The 19960-nt window shown below is 39.5% G+C and overlaps 1 protein-coding gene across 2 annotated transcripts in view; it reads left to right on the forward strand.

The window, feature by feature from the left end:
- Positions 1-19960, forward strand: part of SRGAP1 (SLIT-ROBO Rho GTPase activating protein 1) — a 311444-nt gene that overhangs the window by 198248 nt on the left and 93236 nt on the right. For both annotated transcript variants that reach the window (XM_070370528.1, XM_005902533.3), the window contains exons 5-6: positions 16552-16734; positions 17208-17336. In XM_070370528.1, the coding sequence (XP_070226629.1) occupies positions 16552-16734; positions 17208-17336 (312 nt within the window). The remainder of the gene's footprint in view (positions 1-16551; positions 16735-17207; positions 17337-19960) is intronic.

Below are 19960 nucleotides of genomic sequence, written 5' to 3' on the forward strand. Positions count from 1 at the left end.
GCTCCCTGAGCCGCCCTTGAACCAGGAGTTAATGCATTCTTCTAGAGTGAAGAAATGTGCCCCAGGCAAGGTTGAAAAGTCATTTCGAAAGAGATCCTTGGGAAGATTTTTCTCTGTGCCTCAAAGAGGGTTTTTTTTTGGCTAAGTATTTATTTTTGCTCAAGGGCATTTAAAGTATTTGAAATATATATTTCTGCAGTGAAAATGAAAATTCATTCCTTTGAGAGGGACTACAAAGAGGTCTGGGTCTCAGCACAAAACACAGAAGAAAGAAGAATACGGTGTAAAGGACATACATGCACGAGGTTCCCCCAGATGAGACTCTCTCTGGAATACCGCAGTCTCCGTGATGCCACCTGGAAAACTTTTTTTTAGAAGCAGTCTATTTCGAGATCTTGGGCTGACAAAGTGTTTCCATATATCTTTTCCCTGGCTTTATTACTAGACACTTAGATGGAAAGAAAGAGAGGTGTTGGGATCACATGACTCCTTGCCAACTTCCGAATTCTAATCTTGGCCATGACACAGACGGGCTTTAGAGACCAGGTTCAGTAGTTGAACTTGTATTTATTTTCCTGCCAACTCAATTGCACTTAGTAAAACTTCCATTGGAAGACTCTCTAAGGATACCTGTCTTTTTTTATTTTTTAAAAAAATGTTAGTGAAATATTGTTGATTTATGTGTTAGTTTCAGGTATACAACAGAGAGATTCAGAGATATACATATATTTATATACTTTTTTTTTACAGTCTTCCATTATAGATTGTTACAAGACACTGAATATAGTTCCCTGTGCTGTACAATGGGATCCCTGTTGGTTATCTGTTAGTAATGTATATATGTCCATCGAAACTCCTAATTTGTCCCTGCCCCGCCCCACCCCAGACATCTGTTTGATAAGAACTTTATATGTAAATATATTTTAGGATACCCTGCTAATTCCTGAGGTGAAATGCTAGCTACTTCTGCTTGGAATTATTTTCTCTCTGAGATTTGAGATTAGTTATGGTTGGTTGTTATGAACTACAAATAAAACTGTCTTTTTAAAAAAGTGAGCAATATGAACCAGAAACAGTTATTCAGCTTAGAAATGGAAAAGAAAGTGTTAGAAAGTATAGTTTAGTAAAAACAAAACATTCCTAAAGAATGTTTCTTATCAAGAATCTTTGTCAAAGAGTACTTTATCCCAACTATTACATCCTGAAATATAGTAGTATGACTTTTAATGATTAGAATGCTTTCATAACAGACATCTTAATCAGAATGTTTCATTTTTTTGGGGTAATTAAGGTACTTAGCTTTATCATTTTTCATCAAAACAAAATATATAATACTTGCATGTAGAGTAAATCATAGATATTTTCCTTAGATTTATTGTCTCAAAATGGACTAGAAATATTGGCCAGTAGAAATGTAAAAGCCATGTGAAAGGAGTGAAGATCTAAATCTGTTGAACTGAGTGAACCGTTTCAGTGTATCTTAACTCACATGATTATCTGATAGAATTTTAGCACTGAATGGGCCTTTAGAAATGATCAAATTAACCCCATTTAGGGAGAACTTCACAGAGAGTCAAATTAAGTAATTTGAGTCCCAGGTTGGAACTATAACCCCGGTTTTATTCTAATTCAAATTAGCAGTTAGGTCCTACTGTGAATGCGCTGCTGTGGTGGGAGCTTTACCAGTCCAAGAGGCCTGAAGTCTAGCGAATTAAAGCTATGCAATGACTAAATAGTAACAGCTAATCTTTGTCAGGTAATATTTTGAGGAGTTTATATAATCAGCCTCTTAAATCCTATGGAGTAGTGAGGCACAGAAGGGTTAAGTATACTTTGCCCAAGGTCACACAGCTAAGAAGTCTCGGACCAAGCTGAGTCAAAAGGCTCAGCTCCCACACTGTACTCCCATTTTAATGGTGATTGTTAACTTAAGGCAGACCATTGCATACCAACGGAAAGGTTCAGGCAGAGGGCTTTGGAGACCCAAAGAGAAAGCTCTACACCAAGGATTAAGAAAAATTCAAAGAGGAGAGGGTCTGGAAATGGACAGGATTCTAGTAGGAGGAGAGATGGAGAAAAGTTGGGGAAGGTTTTTAAGGCAAAAGGAGTGATGTGAACCAACGCATACAGTTAGGACAAACACGCGGCATATTCGTAGAATTTCCTTCTGGAGCCACAGGCAGAGAGAAAGGGAAAACGTCAGAAGTTGGAAGATTTCAGGAGAGTACCAAAGGAGTTTGTAAGAACATAGTAGTGGTAGTGTAATGGCTAAGCCATGTCTGACTCTTGCGACCCCATGGACTGCAGCCTGCCAGGCTCCTCTGTCCATGGGATTCTCCAGGCAAGAATACTGGAGTGGGTTGCATTTCCTTCTCCAGGGGATCTTCCCGACCAAGGGATCGAAACCAGGTCTCCTGCATAGCAGGCAGAGTCTATATCCAGGGAGCTACGAGGGAAGCCCTATAAAGAACATGGGCACCAATAACATGGTTAGACATCTGGTCAAAAGCAATTTGAAAACCCAGAAAGCTTTCTTACATAGATTAACAAAGATCTCTCACCTTTCTTCTCTTTTTCTCTCCTCTTTTTAATAAATGGAGTGAGAAGTATTAGATTTGAGAAACAGATTTATGTGTCAAATTCGAAACCATTTTTCATTAAAAGAAAAGGACTCTAAATCATTCTTTCCATTTTAGCTGATGCCACAATTCCAAAGGTTTCAAGGTTTTTATGATTTTAAAATTCCAAGTGTCTTGTGTCCTCAGCTTAAATATTTCATATACTAAAGTTTATAACTTAAATGTCTAATACACACATATAATGTTGAAGACATGTGAAGCATTTCCCTGAAAAGAATTAATTATTTAAAATTGCAGGTGACTTTGAAATTCTAGGAAATGAGTTCGCCTTTCATTATACATGTACTTTCCCCCTCAACGTTGCCAACTGTTCAAAACCCTCCCTTTGTTGCTTCCTGCTGCCACTGTGCTCACTGTGGCCCTAGTTAATATGTATTCCAAGTGCCAATTCAAGGGCATTATTTTTTTCAGTAGCTTAAACTTGTATTTCAGGGCCTCTGAAGACTTTGTATGAAAACCCTTTACGAAACAAGGACTTTTTGAACGACCTTCTCTATCTCTGACTTTCTCTGTTGACTTGTTGGGCAAGGATTAAGTCTCTTTGCAGCTCAGTTTCTTTGATCCATAGAACAAAGACCATCCCTCTGCTCTCAGCCTTCAGGTGTGTGAGGGTAAGCAGGTGAGCGCTGATTCTAAGCACTGGCTGAGCCTATTGTGGGCTTCAAAGATATGATAGAAGGGGGGATATTTTTATTCATTTCTGTAGCAGCCATTTAACACTGTGTCAGTGTGAGCTGCAAGTGTTTGGCGTGTATTAATTCTTTTTATCTCAACAATCTTAGAGGCATGATTCTTGTTCCCAATAACCAGTGAGAGAATTGTGGGACAAGACAAAACAAGGATCTGCACCCAGGCAGTCTGATTCCTGAATTTAACCATTAGAGGTGTTGAGGAATGGAATGGTTTAAGACAGTACTCTCCTCCTTTGGAGGCTGGCTACCCAGCCTGTGTGTGGAGTGGGTTTATGATTTCCAAGTTCTAGAGTTTATGGAATACAATATTCAGTATTGGTCCCAAATCTTAGAATCTGTTCCCTGTCTCTTTAAGTCAGTAGAATGGAAAGTACTAAAAGCACAGTCACCTCAGCTCTAAAATTGTTAGAGGATCATCTCTATTACATCCAGGTGATACACACTGAGTAGCTGGGAGAGGCCTTTCAACAAATTTATAGGTCCCAGAGCATATTGATGACAAACAGCCCTGTCATCAATGAGCTAGACTAGGGAGATATTTCCATATATGGTATTGGGTGCTGGGCTAGAGATAGGTCTCCACAGCTTTGTGTAAGCACAGAGCCACTCCAAGGGCTTCCTGGAGAAGATGACACCTAATTTTAGTGACAAAAGGAAGGGTGGGAAGGGCCTTCCAGAAAAGAAATTTGTGGGACTTCCCTGGTGGTCCATTGGACTTAACCATGAGGACATTAAGTCCTTAACCATAAGGACTTAACCGTGGTTAAGACTCCATGGTTCCATTGAAAGGGGCTCAGGTTTGATCCCTAGTCAGGGAACTAAGATCCCCCCATGCCATGCAGTGTAGTCAAAAAATGAAGAACATCCCCAACAAAAAACAAACAAAAAGCAATTTACATATAAGCAAAAGCACAGATACATGAAACCACATTGCCTATGCAGTGAACTCCATCCACTTAAATATTACCCAAATATTAGCAAATCATTGATGTCAGAATAAAAAGAGTATTAATCTGGACTTTCTTCAGCTCTGTCCTTACCACTCTGTCTTTACCCTACTACAAATGAAGTGCTTGAAAGATGAGACAGGAAAATATACTGCAAAATTAGAGGTTCCTAGATAAAATCACATTTATTTTATGTTAACAATCTCTGATCATTGTGAAGTGGGCAGATCTTATACCAAATTGTTCATTGCTCTCATGAAGAATTATCCTTTTGAACCTAGTATAAATCAATAGAGAATAAAATATGATTGGATTTCTAATAATAGAATGTGAAGAAATCAAATAGAACAGTGCCTGTTTGTGGTACATCGTATGGGACTCAAGAAATTTTTGCTGAATGTGAGTGTTCTTCAAGGGCTCATTTGAGCTATACAAAACTAATAACCCCTGCTTATGACTCAAAGACTTGAATTAGAAGCTGCCTCTAGTGACTCCTGGAAACAGAAATAGCCCAGGTTAAGATTAATAAATATAGGTTGCTCTTCTTACAAACAGAAACATATTCTTGCTAAGAAGGCAGAAAACAGTCTATCCTCTTTAGGATAAGTGAGTCTTTTTCATAAATATTTTTATTAAAGTAACAAAATCTGGTGAAACTAATTGTAATTTATATTGCCATGTAAAAAATATTGTTAAATTTAGCACTTTGAAAAAGAAGACTAACACCCTGCTTTAACTAAATTATAACAGTCAAAGATAAAAGCACATAGCAAATCTGTGTATCAACCCTGTACCTACCAGATAATTCAGAAATTATTTCTCCTTAATGAGCACTTGATGATTGATCACTAATCAGTTTGAGAGCTAATTAAAGTTACTAGAGTAATGGATACCCCGGTTTAAGATTCATCAATACAATAGTACATTAGACTATACAGGCATTGTTCATTTCTAGACATTTTCTGTGCAGCAAAGCAGATGAGTTATGACCTCAGAGCCCATGGAGAATTCTAGGAGGAATCTTACATCCTTGGCATATCATGGTGCACTATTTTGCTGCCTCAGTCAACAGAAGCAAGAGATAATTAGTATAATTTGTTGTTATACTAGTTTCTCCTTTTGATTAAAATTTATTTTCCATCTACCTATGGCAACCTCTTTAGCAATTGAGAAGTATATTTGAGATATATGTATTTCCCCAAATAATAAATTCTAATGGTGTTGTTTAGTTGTAAGATAAATAAATGAAATCATGAACTCATAGAATTTTAGAGCTGGAAAAGGCCTGAGCGATCCAAGGACATGATTTATAGGTGAGAATGCTGTGGGCCAGCAGGGTTAGAAGGAGCCTTGCTGCAAGGTCACAGTCAGGACACATCAGACCAAGGGTACACACCCTTGGATATGTAGCATATGAAGTTCCTTCCACTAACACTGGCTCTTGGAAGGCTCTTGTAGAAGATGGAAAGGGAACAGTAAATCTTCAACGGAAAGTAAAACATGAATAACAGTCTGGATCCTCTTTTTTTATAGACTATTAGATGCAACAGACTGGTTCCAAATAGGAAAAGGAGTTCGTCAAGACTGTATATTGTCACCCTGTTTATTTAACTTATATGCAGAGTATATCATGAGAAACGCTGGACTGGAAGAAACACAAACTGGAATCAAGATTGCCGGGAGAAATATCAATCACCTCAGATATGCAGATGACACCACCCTTATGGCAGAAAGTGAAGAGGAACTCAAAAGCCTCTTGATGAAAGTGAAAGTAAGAGTGAAAAAGTGGGCTTAAAGCTCAACATTCAGAAAACGAAGATCATGGCATCCGGTCCCATCACTTCATGGCAAATAGATGGGGAAACAGTGGAAACAGTGTCAGACTTTATTTTTCTGGGCTCTAAAATCACTGCAGATGGTGACTGCAGCCATGAAATTAAAAGACGCTTACTCCTTGGAAGGAAAGTTATGACCAACCTAGATAGCATATTCAAAAGCAGAGACATTACTTTGCCAACAAAGGTCCATCTAGTCAAGGCTATGGTTTTTCCTGTGGTCATGTATGGATGTGAGAGTTGGACTGTGAAGAAGGCTGACTGCCGAAGAATTGATGCTTTTGAAGTGTGGTGTTGGAGAAGACTCTTGAGAGTCCCTTGGACTGCAAGGAGATCCAACCAGTCCATTCTGAAGGAGATCAGCCCTGGGATTTCTTTGGAAGGAATGATGCTAAAGCTGCAACTCCAGTACTTTGGCCACCTCATGCGAAGAGTTGACTCATTGGAAAAGACTCTGATGCCGGGAGGGATTGGGGGCAAGAGGAGAAGGGGACGACAGCGGGTGAGATGGCTGGATGGCATCACTGACCCGATGGACATCTCAGTGAACTCCGGGAGTTGGTGATGGACAGGGAGGCCTGGCGTGCTGCAATTCATGGGGTCGCAAAGAGTCAGACATGACTGAGCGACTGATCTGACCTGATCTGATCTGATTAGATGCCATCCCATGTTACTTCCTCTGAGCATTGTCAAATAGTCTCCTTTTCAGGGGATATATTCAAATTCTCACAGAAAAAAGCCTTCTAGTTCAACAATCAGTTTTCTTTCTGTGATAAGCCTTTAGTTTGTACTTCTCTCATTTCACACTTTTCAAAGTATTTGAGGGTCATAGTTTAATTTGATTGGCCCCTTAATTTTGATCCTGTCCGGAGGCCTCATATTGTCCTCTCTACTAGCTGAAGGTCATACTGAGGGTCAGAAAGATTGAGGTTGCAAAAGTATTTTGCAGCTAAAGCTAGGACCAAAATCCAGGTCTATTTTATAGACCTAAGCTCTTTCCATTAACATTCCACTCTTGAAACAAAATCTTGTACACCATGCTGAATAGAACAGAATTTATACCTTATATGTGACTTTATACCTTACTTCCTCCCTTTGTATATATGTTCTCTATTTTTCCATTTGTTTTGTTTATTCTTGTATCTCCCTTACTACTCTATACCTTACTTCCTCCCTTTGCATATATGTTCTGTATTTTTCCATTTGTTTTGTTTATTCTTGTATCTCTGTTGCCCTGGCATTTGGTTGGTTGGCAGTCCCCACACAGTAGGGTCCAGAGTCCCAGACAATGCCTTCTGTCCAGAGCATTTGTTTGGATTATAAATATAATTTGATGATAAATTTAGACTGTTACACTGATTTCATTTCAGTGGATCCACAACATACTTCTCATTTTCTTTGATAAACTACCTATAAAGACAGGACCGCATGCTATTTAATTGTTCATCTTGAGCTATTTGCTCATTTCTAAAGCACTTTGCTTAAATTCTTACTGTATACATAAATGGAATTATCACTTGTTTCCTTCTCTTTACTAGTTGGAAGTGAAAATCTTTTCAGTCATGGAGAAATCATTACCTATTTATTACAATGAAATATTTTATGGTAATTCTTTTTCAAACATCGATGGCTGACACCATGCATTTATTATATGTCAAGCTTTTCTTTCTGTGCTCTTTATATCTTGACATATCTTATCTTTCCAGCTACCCTGTGCATGCAGTGATAATGTTATGCCTATTAACACAGTAAAGAAATGGTGGCACTGAAAGGTTAAGTTACTTGCTCAAAATCACAGAGTAAGGCAATTGAGCCCAAGAGGCTTGTTTGGTGAATGTAAGCCCTTAACCACCAGTATACTAGCTCTCAAAGTGAGTTCTCCTGTAAATGTTACTTTTCAAATATAATTATGTTTTGTAAATTCTGCTTTCATTGACTTATAGACAGCTGTACCAGCCTGGGGAGAGAAGGTGGAAAAGTCCATCATCATAACAGTCCTACTGACAACTCATTACCTTCAGGATCAGCAGCCTTTCCATCCCTGATGCCACAAATGAGGATAAAAAATATTTTTAAGTGTCACTCACAGGACTTAAGTGGGAGATAGGGCATTGGGATGGGAACTGAGACCCATTTTAGGCATTGACTAACATTCATTTTGGGTGGGCTTCTCCTGTCTTTCCATTCTTTATATAAATATACGCCCCTGCCACCCCACCTTTTTCTCCAGTTGAGCTCCTGGACTTAAATATAAGCTGATTAAAAAGAAGCCTAGAATTCCTTCTCCACTTGACTCCCACTCAGCCTACCTGGAAGTCCACCACCTCCTCCCTCCCTACCTCCTATCTGTCTTCAGTCAGAGTAGGCCTGTCTCTGTGTCTTTACTGGTTAGGCATTATGTCTTTCATCTCTTGGACAATGCCTGGTTTATGGATACTCAGTAGCTGTTTGGTGGATGAATAAACACAGATCAGTATACACTGCTCTCTGAAACCTGGGTAATTTTCCAGTAAATTACCCTTAATTTTACAGTAACTATCAGCTTACAGAAAAAGGGGGGTCCTCATGATGAAATTGAAAGACTCTTGCTCCCTGGAAGAAAAGCAATGACAAACTTAGGGAGCGTGTTAAAAAGCAAAGACATTGCTTTGCCTACAAAGGTCACAATCAAAGCTATAATCAAAGCTGTGGTTTTTCTAGTAGGCATGTATGGATGTGAAAGCTGGACAATGGAAAAGGCTGAGTGCCGAAGAATTGATGCCTTCGAACTGTGGTGCTGGAGGCTCTTGAGAGTCCCTTGGAAAGCAAGGAGATCAAACCAGTCAATCATAAAGGAAATCAACCCTGAATATTCACTGGACTGATGCTGAAGCTGAAGCTTCAATACTTTGGCTACCTGATGCAAAGAGCCACCTTATTGGAAAAGACCCTGATGCTGGGAAAGATTGAGGCAGGAGGAGAAGGGGATGACAGAGGATGAGATAGTTGGATAGTATCACAGACTTAATGGACTTGAGTTTGAGCAAACTCTGGGAGATGGTAAGGGACAGAGAGGCCTGGCATGCTGCAGTCCATGGGGTGGCAAAGAGTCCAACACGACTGAGAGACTAACAATGGCAACAACATGATGAGGGGACATTGCAAAGAGGCTAGAAGCCTTTCTAAGTGTGATTTCAGGTGGTATGTGTTATGAACATGCAAGGACCTGTGCCATCAACTCTGGGGTACTCATCACTGGTACATGAGTTTTTAAGAGGTTTTGGCTAGGCCAAGTTGCGATATGAAACAGCAGGAGACGCCTCCATCCGGTCTGCTTTTGTTGTTCTTAGTTCTCTAGCTGCTTTGTCTTTGTGAGGGGCAGTGACCTGCAGCTCTCTGCTTAGAGCCAGGATCTGAAGCCAATTAGTCTGATCTCAGAGGCTGCGTGCTGCTTCTACACCATACCTTAGAAACTGTCAAGAAAGAACTGCTCACCCTGTTACGTGCTTCCCATGCGTTGTATCACTTAATCTCCATTTTGCCTTGGAGAAACTGGAGCTCAAGAAAATTAACAAACTTGCCCAGCTGATAACCAGTAGCACAAGAACTCAGATCCAGGTCTGCCTGGCTCTATGTTTATCTCCAGGATTGGCTACAGGGCAGGAAAGCATAAGGTTGTAGGTATAAAGATCCCAGCCTGCAGTGTTAGGATGCTCTCCTAAAGGTAGTTTGTGCCCACCACCCCTGTCTAAACTAAGCTCCAGAGACACAGCTTGGCTCAGCAGAGCCCTCAGCCTAGACAGAGGAACTGGGGTTCTGTGAGACCCTGGAGGAGCCAGCCTGCAGCGCAGCCTAGGGTTGACCAGAAGCCCTGCCTTCCCCGTGAACCTGAGATCTTCCTGAGAATGGACTTCCAAAGTGATGGTCCTACACTGATGGTTTTGTTAATCTGGCACTGGCAGAAACTCAGTTACAGTTAGAGCCCAGTCATGTATTGATTATATTGATAGAAAAGGGATCTTTACCTTTGGTTGTTGATATTTAAAGAGTGTCGTTTTTATGAAGAGCTTTCTGTGATTGATAGATTTAGTAGAACAATAGACAGAGTATGGAATTGGGCTTCCCAGGTAGCACTAATGGTAAAGAACCCGCTTGCCAATGCAGGAGATGTAAGAGACGCGAGTTTAATCCCTGGGTCAGGAAGATCCCCTGGAGTAGGAAATGGCAACCCACTCCAATATTTTTGCCTGAACAATCACATTAACAGAGGAGCCTTGCAGCTACAGTCCATGAAGTGGCAAAGAGTTGGACACGAGAGTGACAGCCTGCACACGTATGGATGGAATTGGGAAATACTGTCACTAGCATACTGCTTTTCACCAGCACCCCCCAACCCCAACCGCAACATCTTTTCTTTTTTTTTTTGAAATGCTGTAAATTCTAATGCTAAGTGTATTTCACAAATGAGTTAGAACTACTTGCCATCCCATCAGGCCAGCCCTGGGTATTTACTGGTGGTACTGTTTTGGATACCAGGGATGAAGAGGAACAATGCCAGTCACATAATTTTTGTTAAGTGAATAGACAGCTGAATATAAAAGGATTCCTGTCCTTCATTTGTTTCTCACCAGATCCGTATTTTATTCCTCCTGTATGTAAAGTAGTATTAAGAACCTGGAGGTGCCTAAGATACCTGGGGCTTCCTAGGTGGTGCTAGTGGTAAAGAACCCACCTGCCAATGCAGGAGACTAAGAGATGCAGATTCTATCCCTGGGTCAGGAAAATCCCCTGGAAGGGAATGGCAGCCCACTCCAGTATTCTTGCCTGGAGAATCCCATGGATGGAGGAGCCTGGCGGGCTACGGTACATAAGGTTGAAAAGAGTCAAACACGACTAAAGTGACTTAGCATGCAAGATCCTGTTAGTGGGTTCACTGAATTTACAGGACAGTCCATGATACTGAATGGTACACACACATCTGTAACACATGGCAGATTCTCAGGTGGTGTCAGGAAGTAGGTCTCGGAGGTCAGAAGAACAAGATCACTCTGACTGGGAAACCAGGGAACACTTAGCAGTAGGTTGGTCTTTGACCTTGACTTGGAGAATGAGTCAAAATGGTACCAGGAAGGGATGCTGGGGAAGGGAATTCCAGGCAGTAAGGTTGGGTTGTCTGGCGGAAGGGCCACTGAGGCAGCGAAGTGTTCTGAGGCAGAAGTTAAGTGATCGACTCAGATCACTTGTGTTCCAACACCAGCCCAAGGGTGCTGCTTGGGCTGGTGTTAGAGCTACAGTGTAAGAGCATTTGAACTCCATGGTGCAGGGCATCAAGTCAAGTTTAAGCAAAGATCAGAGAGTGAGAACAGAGAAAAAGCCCTGTAGCTGCCATTCTGAATTCTCTTTCCTCCTTTCCACTCCCTCGTCTTCATGCTAAGTGAAGTCACTTCACACTCTAAACGATCCTGCCTGTCTTCCCTGAATTACTGCTAAGGTACTGCTTTGACCATGCTGTTTACATTTCTGTAGATTCACCAGCACCTACAGAATAAATTCTATACTGCTTAAGTAGTTGGGATATCAAGGCTCTTCTCATCTGGTTCATGCTAACTTCTCTAGTCTTATTCTTCAACTCAATTATCCATCCACTAACTAAGATCATGGCATCCGGTCCCATGACTTCATGGCAAATAGATGGGGAAACAGTGGAAACAGTGGCTGACTTTATTTTTCTGGGCTCCAAAATTACTGCAGATGGTGATTGCAAGCCATGAAATTAAAAGACACTTACTCCTTGGAAGGAAAGTTATGACCAACCTAGACAGCATATTAAAAAGCAGAGACATTACTTTGCCAACAAAGGTCCATGTAGTCAAGGCTATGGTTTTTCCAGTGGTCATGTATGGATGTGAGAGTTGGACTATAAAGAAAGCTGAGCACAGAATAATTGTGCTTTTGAACTGTGGTGTTGGAGAAGACTCTTGAGAGTCCCTTGGACTGCAAGGAGATCCAACCAGTCCATCCTAAAGGAGATCAGTCCTGGGTGTTCATTGGAAGGACTGATGTTGAAGCTGAAACTCCAGTACTCTGGCCACCTGATGCAAAAAGCTGACTCATTGGAAAAGACCCTGATGCTGGGAGGGATTGGGGGCGGGAGAAGGGGACGACAGAGGATGAGATGGTTGGATGGCATCACCAACTCGATGGACATGGGTTTGGATGGACTCCAGAAGTTGGTGATGGACAGGGAGGCCTGGCGTGCTGCGGTTCATGGGGTCGCAAAGAGTCAGACATGACTGAGCGACTGAACTGAACCCTGGAAACCAAGTCTTCATTACAAAAGTGGGATGAATAAATACTTATCTTTCATTCCTTTTTTTCCTCCATTTCTGAATATGACCAAGAGTAACTATATCCCCCAGATAAAGAGGCTTTCTGTTGGTACAGTGCTTTCGAATTTCCAAAGATTGTGGCACAGTAGTCCAGAACACTGAATCTGGAGCCAAACTGCTAGGGTACCAACCGTTGCTCTGCCAATTACCAGCTGTGTGACCTTGAGGAAATTACTTAACCTCTCTGTGCCTCACTTTTCTCATTTGTAATATGAGGTGAATAAAGGTATGTACCTAATAAGCATTTTTAGAAGGATTGTTGCTTAGTTGCTAAGTCATGTCCGACTCTCTGCCACCCCATGGACTGCAGCAACCCAGGCTTCCCTGTCCTCACGATATCCCAAGTTTGCTCAGATTCATGTCCATTGAGTCAGTGATGTCATCAGAAAGATTAAAGAAGCTATTATTTGGAAAATGCTTAGAACAATGTCTGGCATGTAGTAGGCATTATATAATGCTTGTTTAGCTAAATATATATTATATATATGTACACGTATGTATTAGTGGTATAGACTGTATACATAAATATATACATACATATGTAGTAAATACTCAGTATGGTTTCAACTGTACCCACACACAGGGGCCACATACAACTGGGTATTCGCAACAACCTCGTAAGGTAAGCAGAAGTGTTAAATAACTGTCCACACCTCACACCTGGTAGATCCATTCTGGGGACCATGTCTTCTATCTTCTGAGCCGGAAGTCAAAAAGTAGAATTTATACCCATAATCCATTCATCTCCAATGCATGGATAGTTTTCAGATATAGCATGATTTCTTTACACTGAATATTGAAATTTACTTCAGATATTTTAATTATTTTGATTTAAAGTACAAGAGCAATGTCAGGTCCATTGTATAGGTCTGTCAGTAAGGAAAAAAAATACTAAGTTTCTGTCCAAAATTTTTGTGCAGGATTTCACAGTCTCACAAAGAAATGTATGATGTGGTCACTTTCTACTTGACTATATTCTTCTTGCAGGGAAGATAAATTGAGTATTTTCAATGGAGAATTATGCATGAGGTTTTGGTAGAAAAGTATTCAATTGGGAAAATACGCTATTGGAGTACATTTAAATGAATATATGCCCGTCCTGTTATTTGATATGCAAAGGCTTGTGTTTGCATTAAGCTGATGGAGAAGCTGCTATTTTCTTTGCAGCATATATTCAAACATTTTCTTTTACTTCTCTGAAAAAGAGAGAACTGTCTTTTATTTTATTTTAAATACAAACCACATTTAACTTTTGTCAACAGCTTACATTTTAAATAATGAAGTTTTTACTGGCATTCATTATCTGCAATTAGAGTTCTCTAGAAGCTTTTAGTGTTTTTCTCCCCAACTTTTAAAATTCATTCATTGTAACTGTTGACATTTTTGAGAACAGTGGAAACCCTAAGTCAAATTGGGAAAGTGGAACAAAGAGATTACCTTTCTGGAAATTACCATTGAATTGGGTGGAGAATCCTCAGCTATTGTGCTGAACCACATTATGATATTTACACCCTCTGCTTGCTAGTCGTGTTGTCAGACTCAAACATTTTCCTTCTAACACAGGCTAGTTAAGCAAACGCCATGCTAGCTGGCTGCTTGGGTTCCTTAGTTCATAAAATGTGAAAGTGAAAGTCGCTCAGTCATGTCCAACCCTTTGTGAACCCCATGTACTATACAATCCGTGGAATTCTCCAGGCCAGAATACTGGGGTGGGTAACTGTTCCCTCCCTAACCCAGGGGTCAGACCCAGGTCTCCCACATTGTAGGTGGATTCTTTACCAGCTGAACCACAAGGGAAGCCCAGGAATACTGGAGTAGGTAGCCTATCCCTTCTCCATGGGATCTTCCCGACCCAGGAATCAAACCGAGGTCTCCTGCATTGCAGGCAGATTCTTTACCAACTGAGCTATCAGGGAAGCCCTAAAGTTTAGTTAGTGCCAATTACCTGTTTACAGTAGCCTCTGCAAGAGTCTGGAGTTCAGGTCTCTTCCTCAGAAAGTATTTAAAATCAAGATTTCTCAGTTACCCTGGTCTGTCTGAGATGCCTTTTCATCCATCTTTGATGGTAGTTATGTGTTCTCATTTCTTCCTTTCTGTCTAGTAGCAAGAAGACAGCTGAGCAACTGCATGTGGGGGGGAGGGGAGTGGGGGGTGTGTGTGTGAGATGGGTTTTTTTCACCCTCTCATTTAAAGATGTAACTGGAACCAAGACCCAAATGGCATGTGGGTTTGCTTCAGGCGGGGAATATAAACAGAGCCAAGCCTAGAAATGCAAGGTTTGTAATAGATTCATTGACCTTGCTGTTTGCCCAGCTGCAGGGTGACTCCCTTTTCATTCCCCAGCTGCTTCCTAATGCTATCTTATTTTTCTTTCAAACTGGAGTAGCCAACCAAACTCCCCCTCTACGGACAGATTTGATAATTAACTAAAAACAGACAACTTTGTAGTTACACCCAGCTAAGAGAAGTTGCCCTGACTCTGTGATTTAATCCACACTTTGTTCTTGTCCAGCAGTGCCTTTGACGTAATTTGCTAGCTTATGATTTTATGAGATTTTATCAGATTTTATGAGAACAAGGAAAGGCTCCTCATTAACCCCAAATTTTACTCTTCAAATAGTCATCTGGAGGATGTGCATTAAGTTGAACCCTAAGTGCTGATTTTCTACCTTTTACATGTAACCTACAAAAAAAAAGCAATTGGGTTCCACCTAAATAAATATATTTATTCTGGTGATGCTTCCAGCCCTCAAACTATTTTAAAGCTCATATTTTGAAATGAGAAAAATCAAGTTCCTTACTTTAAAACATTACATCAATTTCTTGAACACAATTATACCTTAGTTATAAAGTTAGCTCTGGATAACTTACAGTTATTTACAGATGAAATAAAGTCTGTTTTATGTGGAGGAGAATTTGACATCATTTTTGAGAATGTGCTTGCACCGATTACTTGGTTGCTGAATTTTCAGATATTCTTTGAGACATTAGTTGCATTGGAATCACCATACCTTTAAATTTTTTTAATTAAAAGAATTTAAATTAGGGTTAATTATATATAATATACATGGGAAGAATACATTATAAAATTTCATCTCCTGTATATTCCTAAATCTATTAAAATGCAAATTACATGTACCATTTCTAAGAGAAGAAATAAGATACACTATATATGAAGGGTTTTCAACACAATTTTATTTATTAAAGGCAAGAAGTGAAATATTCTAAAATGTTCAATAATAGAGAATTGGTATAAGGAAATATTATACAGCTCTTTTAGAGGAATATTTTGTGGCATAGAAAAATGTTGATATTTTTAAGTGGAAAAGGATATAAGAGACTAAAAATTATAAATACAGTATGATCCAGGTTTTTTTGAAGAAGAAGTGATATATGTCATTTTAAAATGAAGAAGAGTGTGTGTCTGTGTGTGTGTCTGTGTGTGTGTGTGTATTTTTATAGAAAAAAGGCTGGATAGCTGTATACCAAAATCATATGCTTTTTTATTTTTAACTTTTTATTTTACTTTCTTTTTTTTGTCATGTTTTCTACATTGAACATAAAATATTACTTTGTGCTCATGAAAAGTTTTTTTCCCTAAAACCATATACGAACCTTACATTTACGTTTTATATTTTGACAAGTAGATTTTAAGCAATATAGTCCTTTTAGTAAGGGCTATACTTATTTGGAGTTTTTTGTAATTCCGAAGTTTAGCTAAAATTTACCCATGATGGTTTATTCTGCAAATCAATAATTCAGAGGAGATTTTAGAGAAACACTTTTAAGCTTGAAGGAACTTTTTAAGTACACTGAAAGCACACACAAGACCCTGTCAATCATTTTTTCATCACAGTCTGTTCCTAAATGCCTCTTCCTGGCAGGTGAATTTGCATATTTCTGTTTGCTTTATGTAAAAGGAATAGTATATCTGTTATCTATTTTACTAACAATCTGGCTTTCCCTCTGCCAGTTGGAAGGTGATATCTTTAACATACACGTCATATACTGGTTTCCATTCCCTAATTTCAGAAAAACATCTTTTAACAGTTTGGGTCACATTTTCACAGGTGATGAAAACATACCATATGTATCACGCCGAGAGCATCAGCGCAGAGAGCAAACTGAAGGAGGCTGAGAAACAAGAAGAGAAGCAAATTGGCAGGTCTGGTGATCCAGTCTTCCACATTAGACTGGAAGAGAGACATCAGCGGCGAAGCTCGGTGAAAAAAATTGAAAAAATGAAGGAAAAAGTAAGTAAAACTAGACTGCAGAGCCCTTCTGCCCTCCCTGGAGGTGACAGACCTAGAACAGTGGAATAACAGCTGATGGACACACGTTGTAAATTACTGTGAAATGACATGCGTTTCCTCCCGTGGGGATGAAAAATGTTTAAGTAACATAAAAATCATGTAATAACAGCTGGACGTTGTTTAGTGGTAAATGCCAAGTATCTAGTACACAATGTAGAGAATTTTGAATATTAACAAAACAGATTTCATTGCAAGTGGGCCTGACACCCAAATACATTGTTGCTATTCTCCGTCTCTGGGCAATTTTCATTTATTTAAATCAGATTCAAATTGTACTTTTCTCAAAGGACTTGGAAGGTCGTTTGTATATGTAGAGTAAATTGTTTAGATGAATAGAAATTTATGTATGTTTCCCTGTCTGGTTTTAAAATGACTATTGTTTTTTCCAATTCCTGGATCTTCTTCATTTCCAGAGACAAGCAAAATATTCGGAAAACAAGCTTAAATCGATTAAGGCACGGAATGAATATCTCCTAACCCTTGAAGCAACCAATGCCTCAGTTTTCAAGTATTATATTCATGATCTTTCAGATTTAATTGATGTAAGTACTTGAAGTTTTTATATTTTTCACATCAAGGTGGAGTTAGCAATAACCCTATTTCCTTGATTCTAAAATACCATCATTTTTTAAAACAATGTTATTTTATGTAATTCTCAGGGGGGAAATGCTGCAAATTATACTACATAGGATTTGTTATGGTTGTTCGGTCGCTAAGTTGTGTCCAACTCTTTGTGACCCCATGTATTGCAGCACACCAGGTTTCCCTGTCCTTTATCATCTCCCAGAGTTCGTTCAAACTCATGTCCATTGAGTCAGTGATGATGCTATCCAACCATCTCATCTTCTTTCATCTCCTTCTCCACCTGCCTTCAATCTTTCCCAGCATCAGGGTCTTTTCCAGTGAGTTGGCTCTTCACATCAGGTTGCCAAAGTATTGGAGCTTTAGCATCATGCCTTCCAATGAATATTCAGAGTTGATTTCCTTTAGGATTGACTGGTTTGATCTCCTTGTATGCACTAAGATACTACAAATTTTAAGATGCATGTGAAACACTAAAACCACTGAAAAATAAACCAGGGAGCTCTGTGAAGCTGTCAGTATCCAGAAAACTAGCTGGGAAGGGACTCCAGGCATTTTCAAATGATTCAGTAGCACAGCCCTAACTTCATTCATTGATTCAAAATATATTTATTGAGCCCCTACTATTATGAGGTGCTAAGGCTCTGAAAAGCTATAGATGTACAGTTCTCTTTTTTTTTTTTTTTACTTTATTTGGCTGCACTGGGTCTTTTAGTTGCAGCATGCAGAACTCTCAGTTGCAGCATGTGGAATCTAGTTCCCGGACCTGGGATCAAACCCCGGCCCCCGGCGTTGGGAGCTCAGAGTCTTAGCCACTGGATCACCCGGAAAGTCCCTAAATGTACAGTTCTCACTCCTTGGAATTTAAAGTGGAAAAGCCAGGTGTGAAGCAAATGGCTATGCAAATGATTGCTTTATGACAGTGGTGATAAATACTGTGAAGCAAATTGAATACATAGAAACCACGTTTATTATCTAACAGAATATGATATAAAAACACTAATTGGGCTCACTTAGAAATCTGCAAGTAGGAATGGCTACCCACTCCAGGATTCTTGCCTGGAGAATTCCATGGACAGAGGAACCTAGAGGCCTACAATGGGTCACAAAGAGGCAAACACAACTGAGTGACCAACACTTTCACTTTTCAAGTATTTAACGATTATTATATTTGTATAATGTTTACTGCCAACTCGCCCTCAGCATCATTCATCCTTTCAATCAGAAATTGTCCACTGAGGAGCCCAATCATTGTGCTAACACTGTAGGAGATGCAAAGATGAAATAGACAAAAATCCTGTGTCCAAAAACACCAGTATCTGCAAATAAAAGATAAACAGTGATGTGTCATAAGGAAAACAGATAAAGTGATAGAAGTACAGAGTTATCTGCTGGAATTTTACTCATATTCTGCTTTGCAGTGATTGAATTCAGTGATGATAATATAAAATTATTTTCTGTGGCTTATAGTGTGTCATAGTTTAGACATAGTAGGTTAAGGCAACTATTTTTGTAGTAAGTCCACATATTTAGCTGTTATTTATTAAATATTTACTTACTTGACTGCATCAGGTCTTAGTTGCACTTAAATATTTTAAATACAGAAGCTTAAAAAAAATTTTTTTTTCTTCTAGCCCTCTGATGAAATAATGTTTTTCTGCTAGACTGCTATTAGTTTTCCTGAATAAAAATTAAAAAAAAAATTCTGACCCCTGTTTTCAAACTTAGATCTCTAAGGATTCTGCAAAATAGATGGAATATAGAGAACTAATTCTGTGTAACAACTCGGCTTGCTTGCTTTGTTTAGGGCTTATTTTAGTGATTGGAGTATTTGGCTAAACCCAAGCCAATTTAATACGAGGATAAGTTAATCTTGAAAGGAAGTGTGAAAGTGTCAGTCCCTCAGTTGTGTCTGACTCTTTGTGACCCTATGGACTGTAGCCCGCCGGGCTCTTCTATCCATGTGATTCTCCAAGGCAAGAATACTGGAGTGGGTTCCCATTCCCTTCTCCAGCGGGTTTTCCCTATCCAGAGATAAAACCCAGGTCTTCTGCATTGCAAGCAGATTCTTTACCATCTCAGCCACCAGGGAAGTCCCTGATCTTGAAAAGTACTTCTTTAATACCTACAAGGTGCCAAGCACTGTTCTTGATAATGGGGATCCAGCAATAAACAAAACAGTGTCCTCACCTCCGTGGTGTTTAGCTGGGGAGACAAGCCGTAAAAAATGTACACATATATATTATCTGTATGTGATATGTGTATAATATGGGCATATATGAAATATTTATATTTAATATCTATGTAAATTAATACTTATTATAGTACATTGTAGTAGTAACAGTAACACTGTAGTAACAGCCATGAAGAAAAATAAAATAGAGCCATGGGGGTGCTTTTTTTGATGATGTAGTCAGAAAAGCCTGATGTTTGAGCAGAAAAGTGAGCTGCAAGCTTTAGTGCCAACAGGGAAGAAATCCCTCATACAGAAAGACTGGACAAGGCTACAGGTATAGAGTTGGAGGTGTGTTTGGCAAGTTCAAGGTGCTTGAGGAATAGCAAAGGAGACCAGGATGGCTGGAGT

The sequence above is a fragment of the Bos mutus genome, chromosome 5 (assembly GCF_027580195.1).
Source record: "Bos mutus isolate GX-2022 chromosome 5, NWIPB_WYAK_1.1, whole genome shotgun sequence".
Taxonomy (NCBI): Eukaryota; Metazoa; Chordata; class Mammalia; order Artiodactyla; family Bovidae; genus Bos; species Bos mutus.